This window comes from Bactrocera latifrons, unplaced genomic scaffold (assembly GCF_001853355.1).
Source record: "Bactrocera latifrons isolate USDA-ARS-PBARC rearing strain unplaced genomic scaffold, ASM185335v1 scaffold_159, whole genome shotgun sequence".
Classification (NCBI taxonomy): domain Eukaryota; kingdom Metazoa; phylum Arthropoda; class Insecta; order Diptera; family Tephritidae; genus Bactrocera; species Bactrocera latifrons.
The window spans coordinates 100831-123779 of NW_017535063.1; the positions used below are offsets into that span (position 1 = coordinate 100831).

Sequence of the window (22949 nt, forward strand, 5' to 3'; positions counted from 1 at the left end):
TTTTTTAATTTCAATAAAGTCTTAAATTTTTGCTACAAAATATTTTAATTAAAAAATTTTCGTCTCTGTATTTTGTTTGAATTTTTTCTTCACTCGCAAGTCGTTAAAAAAGAATAACGAAAAGTTCTGAAAAAATAATGCCATATTTTAGTAATATACGCAAAAAAAAATTATGTTTCATTGACACATTTTGAAAATATGAAGGCTTTTTATTTGTTGTTTGTTATTATGTGCTACAACTTTAATCAGGAATGGTGGCAACTCTCTTCATAAATCATATGTTAAGATTTGGAATTAACAAGCTCATTTAAAAACGGTCAACTTTTAGTCGCAAACTCTTTCTTTTAAGAGTTTATGAATTACATTATATTGATATCCAACGAGCCCTATGTCATAACCTAACCTAACCTTCCCTAGGACCGAATGAGGTTCCGACGCAAAGTATCTTTTATGAATGTTTTGCATTTTCGTCATGTTGTGTAAAAAATGCCATTCTTAATTATTATTAATTTATTTAGAACACTCATCGCCTCACAATATTTCATTCAGTAGTGAAATTTTTACTCAGTACCACAGAAATTCCCCCAATTCTATTAAATTTCAACTTCCAAAATTTCATTAAAAAATTTGTGTTTATCAAAAATATCGGTAAATACGCAAAGCTCATTAAACATCATAGCTTAAACTCAATATATGCTCAGCGCTCTCCCTCAAAGCTATTTGACTGGAAATTCGTGTCAGCCATAAATATTGTATGTGCGCCATAATAATCATATAACCCATATAAATATGTTTATGCCTCAGGTGTGTAACCAGCTGTCTCTGGTGGGCGCTTACTCACAACGAATGCGAATATATGGGGTAATATCGTCGTATATTTTCACAAAGCAGTTCATAATTTTATTACCACGCTCTGCCACTCGAAACTTTCGAACATTGTGGAGCTGAGTTGCGGTATGTTTGTCATTTTATTTTTCCTTTGACGCAGCCACCCACCAATTTTTGACAGCTGTTGGCATTTTCATAGAGGTAAAGTTCGCATATGCAGAGTGTACATTTGTTTAGATGTGTGTTTTGTATGTGTATTTGTGTAAAATATAGCGACAAATTTGATAATTTTGCAGGTCGGCTGTGTAGCTGACGCATTTCCTAAACTGAATTGGGCATGGCTTAGACATCAAGGATATGGTTATAATTTAGGTGTACTCACTGCTTTATTAAAATATTTAGCTCATTTTGGAAATTTATGAATTTAATGAATTTTAGTTAATAAAATATGAAGAAACAAAATTAATAAATAATAATATTGATAAATTATTTTTCTGCGAAAATATGCCTGCATACATACAATTTCCGCCTAAAAGTAGACAAATGTATTTCAAACAATTATATTTGACTTTCGGAAGCCTCAACCCACATTGATTAAGTCTCGAGTGAGTTTTTCGTTATTAATCGCGGCCGAAAAGGGGTAATTTTAGAAAATAAAACCTTTGCGTACCTACTGCACAATGTTTCATGAATTTACCATGAAGTGTGGTGGGTTTGTTCCATATTCACCACACCCGAAAAGTAATAATTTTCGAAAATAAAAACTCTACGTTCATACTGTGTCATCCTTATTGAAATCACCACGAAGTGATGAGATTTTTATCTATATTCACCACGTCCCGAAAGTGATCATTTTCGAAAACAAAGACTATGCTAAATTTAAAAAAAACTCAAAAATTCATAGAAACTTTACCGTTAGGTTTCACTACTGCTTACTAAAAGTTTTTGCCACCAATTTTCAAATAACAGCAACTATAATTTTAGCACAGTTTGGAAACCAACTAACCCATATTGAAAACCTCTTAATTATTTAGTAGTTTTAATTACATGACACGCAGAGGCACGCCATATTATATATGATTAATTAATTTAAACAAAAGCGGATAAGATATCTACACATATGCAATAAATATAAGTTTGTACATACATATGTACGATGTCAACAGTCCGGAACTGCTAGTCCTATGCTAGTTTTCATTTTGTGGCACATGCAGCGCCCGGTGTCAGCCGAAGTGGGGCAGCAGACAGCGCGTGTTGATGCTACGCGTTTTGCGAGAGGCCACTAAATTAATTTTGAACTGACAACAAACGGAACAAACAGCAAAAACAACAAAAATAAAAAATAACCGTAACTCAAAGTCAAACCGTTGCTGATGGTAAACCGAATAGTTGTCGTTGCTGTTGCTGCTGGCGCGTCTGTTGGGAAAACATGACATGCAATTTAATTAAATTACTTTTTCGAAGAATTTTGTTTTTGTTTTAAACCGTTTTTTTCGCTTTGGCGAAAGCCTGAATTGTAGTGCGCTACGAGTGGTGAAGCAATAAAGCCATGATGGTTCGAGTGGATTTTGTTTGACCTTAATGCGTGAAGAGCGCGTCGCGAGTGTTAGACTTTTCATTTAGATTTTTTGTCATTTTCTGAAAGCTGGTGGTCGAACGCAATTGACCGAGTGCGATATAGGATCTGTGGTAAATTGATTTTTTTGATTGGAGTGGGATCAAAAATACTCGCTTTTAGTATTTTTATTGGTTTTTTATGTAAAATTAATTTTTTGGTAAGGTTATTTTGTTAATTTGTTTTTTTTTTAAGGAAACAAATTTGTTCTTTGAAACTTTTTTGGTAAAAAATATATTTTATGGGTAAACGAATACTTTTCCATACAAAAATTGCACATTGTGTTAAAAAAAAAATTTTTTTTTAATAACAGCCGTAAGTGTTTGTATATAATATTCCATTTTATTTACACTAGAATTGAATGCTTTTCATCTTCGAGTCTCGAATTATTTGAGCATTTTTACTTTTTTTACTTAAATTAAAATGGTTTGACATATTTTTAAGCAGTGTTCACATATTAATGTTATCTTAGAAATAAATAGTTAGAGTATCGAACTCGTTGATATGAATATCTCATTTTAAGTAAATTTAAACTTACTAAAAATATTTGCGTATAGGTACAGCGATTTATTCGGGAAATATATTAAATACAAACCTTTGATTCGAGGCTCGAAAAGAAGACACTTAACTTATTAATGCGATTTTATTTTATTCTTTAATAAATCGTGTTATATTTGGCAAATCCTGCAAAAATTGAGTTAAACTTGGTGAATATTCATCAACACTGAAAGTGGACACATTTGAATAGAAACTACTATGTCAGAAAACCCATTTGTGCTGTTTATTAAACTCACCACGAAGTGTGGTGAGTTTCATCGATATTCACCACACTTTGAATATGGTCTGTTTAAAAAAAAACATTATAAAAAATACCCAGAAAACCAGACAATCTTTTTTTTTATTAAACATTTTGTTTAAATGCAACCCTGCTTTAATTGCCAAAGCTAATTTCAATCACGGAAGATCAACTCACATCTATACACCCACTCAGTCAATTTAAATTTACGCAAAATATTTCCGTTTAAGCCATGCAGTATTTGAGGAATTCAAATACTATATTTATGTTTTCTTAGAAATATTATATTTATGTAAATAGCAACTTCGCGTCTCAAATCAATCTGTTAGAAATTTATTAAGTCGACTTAAGCTCTTTTATAATATTATATTCGCTTACAAACTGCTTTTTTTTTTGAATTCACCACGAACCTTGGTGAGTTTCATTGATATTCACCACCTCTTGAATAGGGTAATTTTCCACACAAAAAGTTAGCAAACCATAAAATTTTAATTTTTTATCAAAAATTTTGGTTTAAATGCAACCCTGCTTTAATTTAAAATACTAATTTCAGACACCGAAAACAACTGTAAAACACTTTTCTCCGTAATCCAAATTTTCAAGCGTGTACATGTAGTTTATTTAAGTCCAGCCTCGTTGGCCCACAGCCAATAACTCAGCAATGAAAGGTTTCCAACAAAGAAACTCAGTCTCCACTCCTCTCTCAGCTAGCTAGCGCACACTCGGGTGCACTCGCGCACATTAAAAGTGCCTCGCCAACCACTGGAAACAGCATGTCTGATACACAAGAGTGATTCTTTGCACTGGCCACCATTTGGTGAGCCATTAAAAATTATCTCAGGATGTTGCAGGAGGAAACTGGCACATGGTCTAGTTAAATTGTGATTGCCGTGCAGTGAATGATGCCAATGGGAGCAAAAGTTAAAACAATGAAAGATAGGAAGGCGTAAAACCAAGCAATAAAATAGCGAAGAGGAAGTAAGGGAATAACTGGTAATAAAACGATGTAGAGTAAAAGGTTTCTGAAGTGATGATGGTCGATAAAGAGGCACCCTCCTGCAATTGGCAGTGCATAAAATCGTGCTTTGTGTAGCGTTATGTTTCAGGCAGTTGAAATTGCGCACAGTAGTGAGCATTGCGTCGCTAATGCGTTGACAAAGAATTAAATTTGTGGTAGTTGTTATACTAGGTGTAAGCTAGCGTCTTGAGTTAAGCAATCAAATTTAAGTTTTCGAAATTAGATGGTGGAAAATCAGAGTTTTATATAGTTTTTTGTGCGCCAAATTAAATTAAATGAAAAAATTGTTGTAATAAATCATTAAACTCGCTCAAATTTTCAATGATTCGCTGCTGGAAAAGTAAATTTAAGGCCATATTGCTTGCAATCGAGCCCACATTTCGTCTAATGCAACATGTCTAATTGACTTTATCGCATACGGATGTTATTAGTAGTCCAAGCCAAGTATCTAATATTTATAATATTTCGTAGACATTTTGCCATGTAACTGTACATGCGAGCGCAGTTTAAATGAATATTCATTTGGTATTTTTGAAATATTGCAACATTTCCTAACACGACAAGTAAATATTTAGTATGTCTCGCATGCAAGACAACAACTGTATTTTATGGCATATGCAGGTACCCACAACACTCTGAAATACACACGTATTTAGCCAAATATGTATTATGCATGCATGTACCACAGTGTACAAGAACTGTTTGCATGCATCAGAGAAGGTAAAAGAAGGTTGAGTTTGTTGGAATTGAGTACAAGCGTACATTAAGAACTCCGAACTGCCAAGCGCCAATTGCAATTTGAATTGAACATGCTTTTTATACGTAGTGTAGCATACATTTTGGCTGATAAGTATTTATGTTACAAATAAATATGGAATGAAGAGGAAATATGAATGTGGGTGTACTGAAGTATGTATGCATTACTGAAGAAGTGGTTAGATGAAGCTGAGTTAATGGCTTACTGCCCGATTTGTTTTTTACATATGTATATATAAATATACTGAAATAGGTATAGGAGTTTTGGAGTTCAGCTTCAAAGGTTTATACTCGGCTATTTCGGGTAAATATTCAACTCAAAGTGGAAATATCATTGTATAACTCGGTTCCTCTGTCGTTAAAGCCTACCTTTGGCAGTCAACATTTTTTCGATTAAAATCTTTGAAGCTTAAGTAGCGTATACTTATTTAAATTTGCTTTTGGGCAACAAATTAATGAATACAATTGATTAATAAAGACACAGTTCTTTTTAAAAAATTTAATTTCAGGATTTCAGGATATACTTCTTTTTGCTTTTCCGTGGAGTATGGCATCTAAACTCCATGCTTTTATGTGTCACACCCTTTCGTCATAAAAACAGTTCTGCCAAGTTCCACATATGGTGAAACAAAAAATAGTGTATAAAATAAATATTTTAAAATGTGCTAGTTATCAATATATATATTTTAAAATGTTTTAGTTATAAAATTCTTTCTACCCAAGTTTCGCAAAAAATAATCAATAATCATTATTGAAAAAGTTTTTAAGCCTTAATATTTTGATTATCGAATTTCTCTCTTCGGAGGCATACCTTTAGGCGTCTACATATTTTTGGTTTTAAAACAGTTCTCCATAAGTTTCACAACAAATATAAATAGCGCTCTCCACAGTTTGAGGTATTATTGCATTACGATTTTAAAAATAGGTAATTTTTTCCAACTACATTTCAATAATATAAAAAAATTACTAAATTTCTTCGACATAGCCCAAATTCCATCAGCACCTCATTAAAGATCATCAACAAATTCTGAAGACATTTAAATATGTCACTAACAAATATAAAAAAGTACCAGCCATAAACACAACTTACCCCGCCACGACCGCCTGAACCCTCAATGCTCTCATCGTCAATGTAAATTTCGTCTTTTGGCGTTGCTGAGAGACTCGCTGATGATGATGACAACGGCGATGTTGGTGATGGTTTAACAGTCTTCTGCAAAGCGGAGAAAAGTTTTGCAATTAAAATAAATACGAACAACTTATATACAAACTTATATACTACAAATTACATATATGTGCAACAGAGTAAAAATATCGCGCAACAAAATCCATCTTTGCTCTGATGCAACTTTCAGCAATCCATTGACGGAAGTTTTTTTGATTAATCAAGTGCTGAGAGGATTTAGTTCGAAGGTGGAAAAGTTTAGAAACAGCCTCCACACCTCCGATGGTACCTTGAATAAATTGTTGCTTGCTAAGATTTAAGCTAGGCATCTCTGCGTTTTCTTACCATACCTTTAGGATTTTGCGATAGACGGAGACAGCGCTGGCACTCATTAGTGTCAAGGTGCCGAGGAAATACAAAGTTTTTTGAATTTATAGAAAAGTTTGAAATGTTGCAAAAAATTTTGTATCTATAGAGTTATGAAAAGTTTTTTGATTGTGTAGGTCAACCTAGTTTTKATTATTATTATTATATTTATTATTTATCAAGTAATGACATTGATTCCATTAGTGTATTTCAATTAGGAATTAAAAGTAGAGCGCATTCACTGTATTTGGCAATTTTCATTCCATTTTTAAATTATTTTCATGTATTCCTTTCAATATCAATAATTTATTTGCTGATATTTATGGCTTTTCATTGCATATTGTATGGCGCCGATTGGTAGGCTTTGCATAATTTATATTATTTTTTTACTTACAGTGATCAATTGTTGTGAAGCGCAGCTAAAAAGCATGTACAAATTAGTTATTCATGTGAAATATGAAAAAAATTGCCTACTTTTTGGCGTTTATTATGTATTTTCAACAAATAAAAGTGTCGGTTACTATTTCACGTACTGGTTTTGCAATTATTTAATAAATAATGTGTGAAAATAGCAAATATATGAATAATTGAGGGATATGTGTGAATATAGTTTTCTTTATTTTATTGAAATAATATTTTATGAGATCGATTTGCAGGTTGTTTTAATTTTTCGATTGATACATTTACATTCTTTAAATCAAATCTAAAATTACTACAAATAATTCTTTTGTTTAAAAGCTTTATTTCACAGCAATCTTACTGAACAGGTTGCTGAGGAAACAGTTTTGAACGAGTTAACCATTGTTTTAAAGGGAATCAGTCGGATTAGTTACCCAATAAAAAACTGAGATTTTTGAGGAAACATGTAAATTATTCCAGTTTGGCAGTTATTTAAAGTGAAAATATAGAAATTTATTTCCTAATAGGTTATCTACTTTCTTCAGTTTCTTATAAAATGTAAAACTTTGTTGAAGTAAATACATACATACAAAATCGCCTTTACATCTAATACGTGTTTTATGATTAGATTTTACATATATAATGTATAATAGTATGTATAGTCTTAATATAGTAAATTTTCTAGTAATTTAACTCGGCTTGTGTAGATACTATTCTTCTCATAATTATTGTAAAGAGTTGCCATCATATAAAAAATAAACAAAATAAATATGAAGGAATTTTTGGATTTTAAATAAAACTGTGCTACGCTTTATGAACATAAATAGGCTCAGAGCTATAGAAACGTGGGAATTTCTTTAAAAAAAAAAAAAAACATCGTCAAATTATATTCGCAAATCAATAGAAACCCATTAAAGTTATAAGCTTTTAGGAGCATGATTTATAATACTCACGAGAAATTTTTATTTTTTAAGGCCAAAGGCTCAAAACCAAATCAACACCGTGATTGCGCAACATAAATCATCCAAAGCTCGCTGGCAAAAGCCAATGAAGCGCACAAATATAGATGATTGAGTTGGCTGTTTGGCATACATTTAGGCGCAGCAATAGACACATAAAAAGATGTTAGAAAGAGACCGGTATTGCAACTCATAAACAAAGCAGTGTATGTGCTTTGCTGCTGAAGGGCGGCACTGAACGGAAAACAGTTGATTTTGTTGTTCTATTTGTTTGGCGTCTGCTGCTTTTTTGCTTGTCACTTTAGCGCATTTACACTTCAGTGGCTACATTTGCTCCAACGTGCTACGCGGTGTTTCGTTTGCCAAATGCGCTGTTTGCTTATCAATATGAAAGTACTTCGATGCATATTATAAACAGCCGAGCGAGATTGACGGGAAATTACTAGAGATAGCACACAACTTTTCGGGGTGCGCAAATAGCAAGCGCTGACAACAGCAACTAAAATACAAAAATACACAAAAAAGCAACAAGAAATGAACATCACTCGGAAGCATTGCCTTAACGCTGCTACACTCACTTAATATTCAAAAGCCGATAAAGAGGAAAAGAGCAGAATTAAATGAAAGTGCCAAGTCAACGAAAGTCAATGGCATGGAAAACATGAATTATGAACAGCGGCACTTACAATCTCACAGAAAAATTTGAAAATTTGTATAAATTCGTTAAAGCGCCTGTAAGTATGCAGCATAATTTAAGAAATTTTAATTCAACACCAAATAATGTTATGGACATTGAATAAAGTAGCTACTCACATTCCGCTATGTTGGCTTGCGCTTGAAATATGCAATATATATGTATAGCCTGCATAGTTTTAGGCGCCACAACGCCGAATGTGTAAATGCATTTATGGCGGTTGAACGTGTCAATGCATATACCAATGCACGCCCACACATTTAAATGTCGCTCTGTATTCATTAACACCACTTGCTCCGTCATTGTCATGCATGTAGCATGCTGTTAGGCGCTTCACACAACACAAATGCGCACTTGCGGCCTGTGAAACCGCAAAAAAACAATTTTCATGGTAAACTGCGCGACAACAATTACTTGTGTATTTTAATTATGCAATTCAATGCGTGAATTGTTGATGTCGCAAGCAAGCACAAGTGCGCCTGCATGTATGCTACACAATATTATAGTAATGTATTTATGCAAGCAGTCAATGCGTTGATATTCATATAATTTACACTGTTATTGCGTGAATATGCAACAACAATAACGGCAACAAAAAACAAATTAACGCCCGCGGCAATAAAATTTGTTATAATTCGCGCCGATAAGTATGCCGCATGCTATTTGAGCGCATACAAATCCATGCGCATGCAACACAGCCGTCATGAACGCCATCACAATCGCTGTATTGTGGTGAATGCACTATGCCGGCGTTGCATGCAACACGGACAGATAATTAAAAACAAGCGCTGCCACCGTCTGTGCGCCCCTGCCTGCGGTTTTCACACGTCTTTGGTTGGCATAAAGCAGGCACAAGTATGAAGTTGCTTAAAGAAGTCGTCGAGCTCGTTGTTCAAACTTGTTTTTATTGTTGTTTTATTAATTATTTCTGCTTTACATTATTTTTCTTATTTCCTTTTCAATTTTTTTTGCTTGTTAAAGTGAAAAGGAAGTCGGAAACAGGCGCAGAAAAGTTGGCATGCAACATGAATGTGGCAAGTTGCTGGTGCTATTTTTCATTATCTTTGCCTGCTTTGCGCGAAAAAAAAGTAATTATAGCATACTTGCCGGCCCACCAACAACAAGTAACGACTGCGGCGGTGTGTCGGTGGCGCAGCGATATAAAGACAGCAGCAAAATGCATAAAGAAGGCGCGCAGCCCAATAAAGCTGCGGTTTACTGACATACCACTTTCGTAACGGCGAGAAGTTTGCCGTGCAACATCATTAATTTGTTTATGCAACTTACGGCTTGCTGATGAAATGCAAAGTTTTCCTCTTCACCGTTTTGACGGCGTTGCGGCTATACGCCTGCCATTCACCGGCATGCCGACGTCGGCAAATTATCCACAGTTTATGAGCGAGCGTGCAAGCTGAGACGGAAGTCTCGTGAAAAGTTGTTGCCACACAGCGCTAAGGCAGACAGACAGCGAGTTAAAGCGAAAAGTATAAAGTAGTTATATATATAAATATACATGTCTCTTAAAGCCTTGCTTGTGTAGCACAAGGCAAGTTGTTAGTAAAGCATTTCTTAGCGCAAAGCTTTTGTGGTTGGCATTGCGGCGCTTGCAGTGCCGTGTGGTTGCTCCGCCAGGCTTCAAGTTGTGCCACAGCAGTTTTTCAGTGCACACACATTCTCCCATTCTCCCCTTAGTCGGCCTGGCCTGTTGGGTGTAGTAAATGTCAAAATGTTAAGAAAATTTCCGGTATTCACAAAGTTGGCTGCAATTCAAAAGAAGTTGGCACTGTGCTTCTTGCTAACTACTCGGTAAGCAGTTAAGTTGCTCGTGATACGTGTTGGTGGGCGGCAAGTACTATACAGTTGGGTGCATAGCAGCATACATATTAAGTATTTTGTATTACCGGTATTCAGCAAAAGTTTTTGTTTTTGCTTTTTTTTCTTAACTTTTTTTGGCCTTTCTTCCTTTAACTTTGTTGTGTGAATTTCTCTGCTTTGCTGGCAGGCACACGTCAAGTTGTTGTGTGGTCTTGAGAGACCTTTGCAGTTTTCTTATTATACACTGTGGCTTTATGCGGCGGAAAATCTTGAATAATTTTGTTATTTTTTGCTTTTATTGTTATTTAAGCTGATTTTTGCAAAGGAAGCTCGTTAAGTTTTTCCGATTTTTTTTCATTTTCAACAATTTTCTTTGATTCATTGGTATTTCGCTTATAATTACAACTTTTTTATATACAATGTATTGATGGTATTTAAAAGAATGGAGAAGCTCTCAGAGGTCAAGTCTTCAATCATAAATATTTCGTATTGCTTTAAATTTTCCATGTCATTGTTATCCTTTGAATAAAATGGCACTTTGCTTCTGCAAAAAAATTTTTTCATGACTTAAGTAGGCTCATCAGATAGTACCCAGTGATGTGATCTTTTCTCCCAAGTCTGAAACGAAGCGTCGTGGTCCACTTTACATATCTCCACAGAAAAACGTCTAATTGTCCAGTGACATTTTCATGACATTTCATAAATTGGAAGTTGGAAGTGAAGTTATTGTGTTTTGGTTATCAGTATGCTTGTGTTATCGGTGCGAAAATGAGCTTCGAAAAAAGAGCCAACATTAGATTTTGTTTTTAAATTGGTAAAACTTTTCACGAGACGTTTCTGACGAAAAAAGTTTATGGCGATGTTTGCTTATCCCGCAACAGAGTGCACGAGTGGTTTCAACGTTTTCAAAGTCCTCGTGAGTACATAAATGAGGATCATCATATGGGCCAATCAAAATCCGTGATCACTGGAAATTCCATCGAAACTGTGCGAGAATTCATCAAAAATTGCCGAAATCATTATTGAAATTCATGAATATCGAATTGAGCATCTCCAAAATATCGACTTGTCGCATTTTGGCCGAACATTTGGGCTAATGAAAGGTGTGTGCACGGTTTGTTCTGCACAAATTGACTGACGACCAAAAATCCAACATTCGAAGTTCGTCATTGTGAACGATTATTTGAACAGAAATCACATTTTAACCATTAACTACTCCCCGTATTTACCTGATATGGCCAAAGAGCTAAAACACTCGTTCGACATGCTTTTGGACCGCGCAAAAAGCTGTATTGAAGCAGAATTCGCTCATTCCTCATATTACTGAAATGAAAATGCCGTCGGCATATGTGCAAATGGGATATGTTGCCTCTTCAAAATTTTCATAAAAATAAAAACTGCGCTGTCAAACTGCTGAAGTAACAGCTTATAGCTTACAATATATGGCAAACTAATTAATATTCTATATATGTGACCTGGTCTACGGAAAAGGGGCTTAGGTGTCAAAAAATTAAATTTCACTTTTTAGATGATTCGAACTGACGAAACGAGTTGTTTATTTTTAACGGCTCTTTCCAAGAACACTAGTTTTCGCTCCCTTTTCGTAGACCAGATCACATATAATAAGCAATGAGCAATGTGGAGTCTTCACAGGCAATAGGCACGGCAATACAGGTAGTATTCTATAAATTCTATCCTGTCGAGATGCCCCGTAAGCCGGAACACGTCTGTCCTTTCATCTATACGCGAGCTAGTCCCTCAGTGTTTCAGTTATCTGTCTGAAATTTTGCATACGTTCTTTCCTTTCCATGATACCGCTCATTTCTCAGTACCGACGGTACCGAACTACTAGAAGAGAGAGACTACCATACAAACTGAACGATCAAATTCAAATGCTTGTATGGAAAATTTTTTATTTGAGAAGGTATCTGCACAAAAATTAAACGGCGTAAAAACCAGATATTTTTGAAAACATATCTTAATTTAAATTTAAAAAATTAAAAATAAATATATTATCGTATAAAATATTACTAGTCAAATTGTTACAGAAAAGTTAACGTTTTGCAATTAAACTTGAAGCTGCATTATTTACGAATTCAAAAATACTACATCACATTTGTATTTTTTAACTCAAAATTCAATGCGGAATAACAAGAAACTTTCTCAAAAATCAACCAGTTGCCATTTCTTATAATCAAGCAGCATTTATTTTTGCAGCCAAAACTACCACCACAAATATTTTTCAACCTGAAACTAACCGCGCGTCTATCACCAGTAGTCACTCCCTCACAGATTCTTAAATTTTTTTCTCTTCTGCTTGCAACCATCTGCTTGTTTCCTCCGAAAGCTTATCTCTACGCCATAAAAACCGCAGACAAAACCTTCAGTATCAACTTAAGTTAAAGCACCGAAAGTTGTCATGTGTCTGACTCAGCGGCAATTGCAACAAATTATTTTCGACACAGCAAAAACAGCAACAAAAAACTTTATGCAAAAAACCGCAGAAACTTCAATGTTGCATGCAACAACCTCAAGCACATATAATAAGTATATGACGTTGTAAAGAAAAAAAAAAAGTTAAACCGCGGCAACACTTGTGGAAAATGTGCAGCAGACATTGCTGTTGCAACGTGTACAAAGGCGAGTGATGAAAAATGCAAAAGGTGAATGTGCGAAAATTGCTTAGCCAAGGAGTGTAGTTAGAAGTTAGTGTGTGTGTGTGTGTGGATGGCACAAACAAATGGGTGTGAGGAGTCACACAAGCGAAAAGCATGAATAAGCGAGGTTAACTGTGGCGAAGGAGTTGTGTTGCAAGGACGCATGCAAAGGTGAGCAAACTAGCGGCTGCTGGTGACAGACAGGCAAGCAGATTGGCAGACAGACAAAGGTGCATTTATAAGTGCAAAGTTGCATTTGTGCCACACACACATATACGCAACACTGAATGGCCACTTGAAAAGTGGGCGTGAAGCTTGTATGCATTTTTGTATTGCAGACAGTTATTTACACCTTGTTTGCGGCAATTTCTGTATGTGTGTGCCACTAACACACACATACATAGAAGATCGCAGTTAAACTAAAGCGCCGCTGACGACAAAACACAGTTTGGCAGCAGACACTTGCCTCGAATGGTAAATGTAAAGCCAATAGCCGCGTTCGTGCCACACCACTCACTTGCCACCTTGCCTCCTTGCAACTAAAGTTTTATGCCCCACATGCTACATGCCAACTATTGCTTGCAGCATAGCCAAGCCGTTTGTTGCCCATCAACACGTCCTAGTTGCACAAAAGCGGCAACAATAACAACAACCGCTACAACTAAATGCGTTGCATGCAACATCGCTGGAAAAATAAGGTACAACATACCGTATTTCTAGCGCAACGCTTTGTTTGCCGGCCGTCTCTGCCACACACACACACACAAACAACACACTTGCCACACTGCTGGCAGCGCGAAAATTGCTATGTGGCAGCGCCAAAGGCAGCTCCAATGGCAGCCATCACATGCCAGCTGTCAGCAATGCTGCGCCTGTTTATTGTCGCTCCGCTGCGTGTTGCTGTTGTTGTTTTCTCGTGTTTTGCTTTGTGCCAAAAACTTTTCTACTCGGCGCCAGGAGTTCGTATTTTATGTACCAGCAAGTTTCCTTTTTTTACTATTTTTTTTTTTTTTTTTTTTTTTTTTTTTTTTTTTTTTTTTTTTTTTTTTTTTTTTTTTTTTTTTTGTTTTTGTGTTTACTTCCTTTATTTTTATTTTGTAAGTATTTTTTTTTTACATTTTTGTTTCCTTTTTCTTTCCATCACTTGCTTTATATGCCATTCTATGGCAGTGTTGCTGCAGTTACCTTTGAGTGGCAGTTGCATCGTGTATGTAGTTTTTCATTACATATTGTTGTTGTTTTTTGGTTTTGTGCTGTATAGTATTTGTTTGCAATTTTCACACATCCACGTCGTTTTGTTCCTTTTTGTTTCGCACTTCTTTCGCAAGAAACATGCAATTTCTTCATTTCCTTTGCTGTCACAGTCAACAAATTATCTAAAGTCCACAAATTGTAGCAAGTTGCCGCATGCCTAGATGTGATTATACATATGTTTGAATACTCAAAAGTAGTTTGGTATTGAAAGCAGAGGAATTCAGATAAATTCTAAACAGAAAAAATGAGTATAAAATGCTACTGTATAAGAAAATTTGTCAAAATTTCCAAAGTAGTAGTTTAAGTAGTTTAAAGTATGGAAGGATGGTAAAGAATGTTGGAGAAGAACTTCGGAAATGACTGTTTGTCACGCGAAAATGCTCTTGATTCGCAGAAATTATTAAAAGAGACGGCCATTAACATCAATTGATGGTCAAGACGTCAATAAAATAGAAGAAGTGGTGCATGAGCATCGACGTTAAAAATATTACTGGCATCGTTGAAATATCGGTAGAGTCATAGAAAATCATTTTCGAATAAAAAGAACACTGCACACATTACATTAGTTTACAGTCATTTTGCGACTGTGATTTACGCAGCTGTTCTTGCTAATTTTGGGTTGCTAAACGCGAAAGTGACAGTAAAAGTTGATTGGTTATATTCGTAAATTCAAGTACACTATACCCCTAATCACATCAGTTACAAATCAACCATCATTTTTATTTACTTATTAAGTAAACTGCTTCTTTAAATGAACCTCACAAGACACAAAAAATGCGTTTTTTTTTATTTGCAAGCGGATTCATGCTTTTATGGTTCCCCTGCATGTATTTAGAACTTGCTGGGCAAAAGGCATAAGTCTTGTTCATGAGTACTAGAGTAATGGAGAAAAAAAATATAGGGAAGTGTTAAATTCATTCACAGCCACAAACAAAGTATCTGGGAGTAATTATATACTCAAGGCTCAAATTTAATATACTGCAGGTAAAGCGAATAAAATACTAGGTTCCAGCCGGCGATCGCAAAGGTGATAAAATCGGTTTTATTATATGCGGCAACATTATTAATTCAGGCTCTCGACTATCAAAAATATCTCAGACAAATAAGCCGGTGCACAGGCCGTCGGCACTAAGAGATATCAGTGCTTTCCAAATAATATAAAGTGACGCTGCTAAAGTATTTCATAGCCAGCATGAGCATTGAGCATTGAGTTTACAAGTTTTCAGAGTCGTCCATAGGAGCCGAACCGGATACCGGAGATCCATTCGTCGATCGTCAGACGACATGGAGACCTAGCTTTCCAGGATGGCATTACCCCGAGTTGTTCGACGTGTTTAAAGGCCCTGAATATATACTTTTTCATTGCTTAAGTACAAGGGAATTCTTAAAACTGCAATCAGCGGTAATGACTTAAAAAAAGTTGTATTTGTAATATGTTTACTCGATTTTTAGCATATTTATTATATGTTTTAAATTAAGCAAATAAAATTAAACTTTCTGTTGACAATTTCTTTCAAGCTATAATAAACTAAATAATTGTATTAATTTTTGTGTTTTTTTCATAATTTTTGAATTATTTTTTAGCTTAACGATGTAGAAATTGAAGTAATTCTTCAAAGAGAGTCTTTAGAGACAATTTATGTTTCCAAATTTACTTACTTACACTAATTTGACCACATTTCATTTATGTTTTTAGTTAATTAAATAAATAGATCTTCTGAAAATTCGGTTTTTAAATAAATTGCAAATAGAAATCAATTGCAACTCCAATGAAAATGGTTATATACATGAATGAATGTTTGCTATTTATTAAATCAAAGCTGCCAAGCGAGCATTTATGAAAAAAAAAGAATTTTTTCATTTTAGCACTGCAACTGACAGGCATCTCTGTAAATGTTTGCTTATCAATTTATGCTGCAAGGCACAAACACACGCTTAGCCATAAATAAATAAACATATCAAAATATTAAACTAAGTAAATAAATATTTGGAAAATATTTTGAGCAACCACAAAAGTGAATGCAACAGAAAAGAGTGAAATGAATATTTTAAATACTCAAACAGTTGGTTGGAGAGCTGCATGAAATATATCCAATTTCGACAATGTTTGCTTTAAACCCAATATTTTTGTGAATCATATTTACTCAAAGCGAAAAATCGAAAAATCCAAATGTTTTGCATTTCATTTCAGTGAAATTGCGCTTTGGTTTTGCGCTCACAAAACTGATATTAAATGAACTGTTGCAAAATATTGCACAAACAAACATATTCTATGAGAATGTGGCAAGCTGCATGCGGCACGAGTGTGTAAATGCGAAAAAAGTTGTGTTGCCGGAAAAGAGAAATTTTTCTCATTGAAGTGCGCTACAAAAAATTGCAGCAAATAACGGTACATAAAAAAAATAAATAAATATGCTTTCACATGGAAGTGGCAGCAGAGCAAACCCGCTGAAATCACTGTTTGTCAGCAATAAATGGTGTTAGCGCCGAAAAGTAGACCACAGCACATACTCCACTCATGGAACGTATACGCCTTAATGTGTGTATGCAAATATTTTAGCACTTGTTTTGCATGGTTTCTAGGCTACTGCAATGCAGCGTGCTGCCAGCACCTAGTGTTATGCAACAACCAAAAAAAAATATTATAAACAAAAACAAATATGAAACAAAAAATTGTGGAGCAAAATCAAACCGCAGCAGAGTTGCGATGATTTATGTTTATTAAATATTTGTAAATGTTGCTGTGGCCAGCTGTGTTAGTGTTGGGAAGTGTGGTGGCTCAGTGAAACAAATCTATTTTCAGCAGGAAAATTTTAATGGAGCGCCGAATAAAAATATATTAGTAACATGAAATGTGTCGTGTTGTTGAGAAAGTAGGAATTTATGATTAAATAAAGCATTATGCATGCAATTTTGTGAACCCACCCGAAACTGGTGACTTTGTAACTAGTTTGTTACTAGTTCGTTGTATATGTATTACCTAAAATTCTACAGTTTTCGGCTTTCTAGCAGCTTAATTTCTAGTTTAAGGACTCATCCTAAACTTACTGTTTTTCAACTAGTGTGTTTCTAGTCTCTTGCTAAAATATTTTTTATGTTTTTGCTTCAAAATTTATAATTTAATACAGTATGTTATTTTTAACTCTTCTTTCAATCTTTAAATAATTTTTTCAATAAACATTGCATATCAACAGGCGCTCGTGCTGTTTAGTCTATGTAAGTGCTCATGTATTTTCGTACGCCTTAGTGCTCCTCAGCTCACACTTGAAGTCGTTTGAGAAATTGCTGTCTCAATTGTGTGCTTATTAACGGAAATGCTGTAGTATGCTTTTAGGCATTTCGGGCAAAGATGCTCAAAAGCAAAGCAGATATACCACGCAACTTAATATGCTATGTATGATTCGTTTTCGCTTCGCAAAGGCGATCTCCACTCACAAGCGCCAAATGTTAGGCAACCAAAAAAAGAGGTAGACTTAATGCGCTTAGGACTTGCGCAAAATGTGTAGCGTGCTCACAGCAGCAAAGCATTATTTCTTCATTTTAAGTGCTGCTTAACTCCCACTGCAGTGCCGCTGCGCATTCGTGTTGGGCATAATTAGAACATTTTTCGCACCAGCTTCACATACACTACTGCATTTTAATATATTTGAAAACATGTACACATACTAATGATTGTGTTTTGCTCACAGCTTTGCTTCGCATAAACTCTTAAATATGAAAATGCATATTCTTGCATACATGCACCACTACATGCATACACTGACATGCCTGGCAAATTGCTTTTGCAGCCATGTCAAGCTTAAAAATGCCGCAAACTGCTTGTAAATTACACTTGGGAGTGTACTTGGTATAAATGCAGGAAAATTTGTGTTGGCGCACAAAAGTATGCAACAGCTGCTGCTACTACACACAGTGCTTATCTATTTGTACAGCTGTGGCTTGCATTTATGGCTTCTGCTCTGCTTGTCTTGCTTATAGATAAATTTTTATGTCTTTATATGCCACTAAGAGCTCTTCGTAAGGCCACTGAATTAGCTAATTTGTCTGTCCTTAATGGACGGTATAGTCTATTTTTGGAAAATTACTTCATATGCGAGCATGTAAAAATTAGTTCAGTTGGCAAATAAAGAAGCTTTCATATTAAAAGTTAAAATGGATAGTCCATTAGATGCTACTAAAGGGAGATGTGTATGGGAGCTGCTCAATGCATGACCGTAATTAAAAGGAAATATGATAATTATTACTAATGAAGCTTTGATGAGTGTTAAGAAATCTCATAAGACAAACATGTTCCGAATTATTATTTCCGTTCGCTGTGCGTTTACCCCATTGATTCAGAATCCTTTAGGCGTGCATTTCGAGGTTTGCTTAGGCGTTCAGCGCTTCTGGCGGCCTTGTGGGCTCCATTTCAGTTCTTGCTGGTCTATCTCATCCGGTTTTCCCCGTATCTCACCTAAAGTGCTGTATTTTGGAATGTACTACCAGAGTTTTATAATTTCTTCAGATATTTAAGGACAAAAACCTTTCACGCTCTTTGACAAGGTGTTGGTTATCACAATATTTATTGCTTTGGCCTTTGAATTATTAAATTTTAGACCAGCTTTGTTTGACTCGCTGATAAGGTTGATTTGGTCTTTCTCTTCACTTTGAAGAGATTAAGCTGATGTCATCTGAACAGTCAAGATCTTCAACGTTCTCCCAAAGGATTCAACTAAAGCCGGGATGGCATCGGTGGCTTTCAACATGATGTCGCCAAATATGTTGCAGAGCTATATGGGGGATAAAAGGCAACTTAATGAATGCCGCACATGTCTCTAAAGGTAAAAGACATTGCGCTTTTAAAAATAACCGCTAATTTTTTACCCAACGTACTGAACTTTGATAAGATGAATAGCTTTCGAATATATGCCTCTTAATTTTTGAGGAGCACCAAATGCAGTTGATATTTTCGTTTTCGGCCATTGCTGTAGTTTACGCAAATGAGATGCAGCGCAATGTACTCTGCTTCTCTTTTAACACCTGCCAAGTACACAAAGTTCCTCAAGCACACAGAAAAATGCTGCTTTAAAGTCAACAATAATGCACGAACTCAATTTGAGGCGAGATCATCAGCTTTGCATACTTCCAAAGGACATGCTGAAATTTGCACAATACTGTACTTATACGATGGGAGAGCGACCAAAAAAAAGTGGGTTAAGGGGCTGTTAACCAAGTTAAAGGACCTGACACAAATATGCAGCATGCAGCCCATGTAACTGTATATGAATGAGAACAAGGGCCAAAGAAACGGAACAGTTGGGCAAACAAAGGGGACAGCAACAAAAACCGGAAAAATAACAACAACAAAAGCAAATATCAGCAACTCAACACAGCCGAGCACAGACGCGAGCAACAGCCAGCAACAGAAAAAACAAAAACCGCTTTAAAACACACACGTTTCCGCAGTCCGTAAAGCTGCCGCAGTAGAGTTGCGAGCGACAGAGAGAGTTGTGGTAATAAAGGCGCCTTTTGCAAGAATGTTGTAATTTTCGTGTTTCACTCAACCAAATAATGGAGCAAAAATTCGAAAAAAATCACATAACACTGCCACGCGCTGTACTGGTCTGTCGAGCTCGTGACAACGCCTGTCGAGCTGCTATAACAATAAACACGAACACACACACCGATTTACGCACATATGCACAGAGTTATGCAAAAATGGTGTCTTTTCGGTTGAATGCTTCGTCCCTATGCGTGTTGTGGAAAAGCTGGCGAGAAGCAATGAGTGAGGAAACATTGTGATGTTGCAGATTATGAGTTTTAAACGGATCACAAAAGCCGGGCTTATAGGCAGTTTCATATGTACGCTTAACTCTAAGTGTGAGAGAATACACATGAAAATTCACGTAGGTTAAAAATGAGGTTGCACTGTTACCATAACAAAAATATAGCATACCTTTATGGGGTAGGTGTAAAAAATCTTTTGAAATTCTTCTGAAATAGGTAAACTAACCATTTTATCTTCAGATTTAAGATATGAGATACATTTCATAAAACTTCAAGCCAACAAAATGACTAAACCTTCAACTAAAATTTCAACTCAAAACCAAAGTTTATCTTAAATATATTTTATATCAACAACTAACCTTGAATTAAAAAAATCTACATTTTCCTTTTTTATATTAACCAAAAATGTGACTGTCAAACCAATAACCAGCTGCTGTGGCATAACAAAGACTGCGTTAACATACTTTCAGGCGCTTTACGAGCATGCCAGTCGCAAAAGTGTGTTTTAGCAACTGTTAAAAAGCAATAAGTTCTCGGCAAAAAGTTTGTAACCTATTTTAAATATGCCTTTGTATGCTTGTGGAAACCAATTTCGCCATATGTTTGAAAGTACTGCAGCGCCTGGTAGTATGCAAAAGTGGCGCAACGGTGAAATTGTAGCTACGAAAACTTTTGATTAAAATTACAAAAGGTAGATTGGGCCAATGTCAAGCGCGCTGTGAGAAATTATTCGACATTCCAAAGGTTGTAGTAAATGGAGTAGGTAAGTAAAGTTTTGTGAAAGACTTTGGATTTTTGGTACAGGTAGATCAATGGCTAATATGTATTTTATAGTCAAAATTTTTAAAACTTTTATAGCATATGTGTAAATATATATGTATATGATTATAATTTAGTTTTATAGTCATGACAGGTACAGTATGATCTATAAGCCTGAGTTAACTGGTATTTTAGTGCTTTATAAATTTGAGTTTAATGCTACTTTGTAGTTTATAAGACTATAAACTCGAGTTTTAATTATGTGCTTTTAAATTAACCTGAGATATTTGGACAATTTTTTCTTCAAGTTTGTAGTGCTTATGAAATTTCAATAGTTTGTAATAATAAAAAATATCTATGAACTCGAATTTACTAATAGTTTAATGAATTTTAACCTAGAGTTTATTTCTATTGAACTTGAGTTTTTGACTAGCATGCTTTCTTTTTAAGTAGAACTTAATTTTGTGGTTTATAAAAGTGTTAACTCGAGTTTAGTAGTATGATTTGGCACATAAACTCGAGTTATTGGTACTAAACTCAAGTTTATTGCTCGCTTGCTGATTTTTTGACTTCGACTAGAACTTTATTTTGTGGTTTATTAAAATGATAACTAGAGTTTAGTAGTATGTTTATGTACATAAACTCGAGTTTATTAAACAACCTGGACTTACAAAGTTACGTTTGTCTACAATTATTCTACATTAAAAAATCGTTTTTACTGAAATTTATGAAAATTTCGAAAATTCTGAACACTAAACACTGTTTTAACGAATTTTTCTTCATTAAAATCTCTTAGAAAATCATTAGTTCATAACCTCTGCTCAATATGTCATTATTATTCAAAATCTTCAGCCAATTCTTTTACGAATCTATGGTATACTATACTATATACAATATATAATCTTTATATATAAAAATAACGTGTCACGTTGTTTGTCCACGATGGACTCCTAAACTACTCAACCGATTTTAGTAAAATTTAGCACACTGTTCGAGCCAACTTAGAAGATAGGATGGTGAAAAACATTCATAATTAAAAAATGCAATGAAAGGAAATGGACGCTCTATTAAGCGGACATCTCCTTTAACTCAGCACATTGGCCACAACAACTCTACTAACTGGACAGAAATTCGTTAGTTTTTCCTATGAAATTCATTTGCATGAACACATTCAAAATTAAACCTCAAGCGCAATCCCTTGGATTCTTATACCGACAAAAACGTTTTAGCCTTTATTCGTAAATTAAATTTTCCCTCTGTTACATAGTTTGTTATTAGAATAATAGTATAAAATGTATGCCGGTATGTATGTATGTATGTAATGCCGCGTGGCCGGATCCCTTAATACTATAAATTTTTTACAGTATGAATATAAGTATGTGAGGTTTATCAGACCCAGACCTGCTTTGAGTTCCCCAATTCGATTCTTCAGGTTTATTGACAGACACAATTTTCTTCTTGAATATAAAGTAGTCCAAAGAGAGGAAGAACTGAACAAAGCTAGCATGAAATGAAGTATTTTCTAGCTGTACTGGTTAAGAGTAATGAGTATTTTGGCGATTTTGCAGAATTTTTCTCTTCTTATCATGGCAATTTCTGCCCAAAATTCTAAAATATGAGTTATTGTAGCCATCAAAGTGGCCTACTTCATTTTCAAGCTATGCAAATTTTCACTACAATCAGAAAATTTCCCAATGCTCCAAATGAAATGCAAAAATGAAAAGTACAATTTTTTCACGCTTTTCACAAGTCGTTGTGAGTTCCACCCATCGCCCTCCGAAAATATAATATTAAATATAAACGTGTAAAAGTGCGTATGAGTCAAGAGCACTCACGACACGAAGTGAAAGGAAACACATGCAAGGTAAGCGCACTCGTAAATAGATAAGTGTATACCAACGACTTTTGTGGAAGCGTGCGTTAAGCTAAGTTGGAGAACTTTCGACGACTTATATGTATATAAACACGTACATAATACACATAAGTATAACAATAGGTGAGTGTATGCTGTGTGGGTGTTTGTGGATTCGCAAATAATGCAAATACAAGCACAGGCATTGTAAGAAGTTTTATGTAGAGTATGTGTGTGTGTATGGTAGAGA

General features: G+C 35.0%; 1 protein-coding gene across 4 annotated transcripts in view; it reads right to left on the reverse strand.

Moving 5' to 3' along the window:
• The window catches only part of LOC108966337 (syndecan), a 471998-nt gene that overhangs the window by 100538 nt on the left and 348511 nt on the right, over nucleotides 1-22949 (reverse strand). For all 4 annotated transcript variants that reach the window (XM_018929188.1, XM_018929190.1, XM_018929189.1 and 1 more), the window contains exon 3: nucleotides 6104-6226. In XM_018929188.1, the coding sequence (XP_018784733.1) occupies nucleotides 6104-6226 (123 nt within the window). The remainder of the gene's footprint in view (nucleotides 1-6103; nucleotides 6227-22949) is intronic.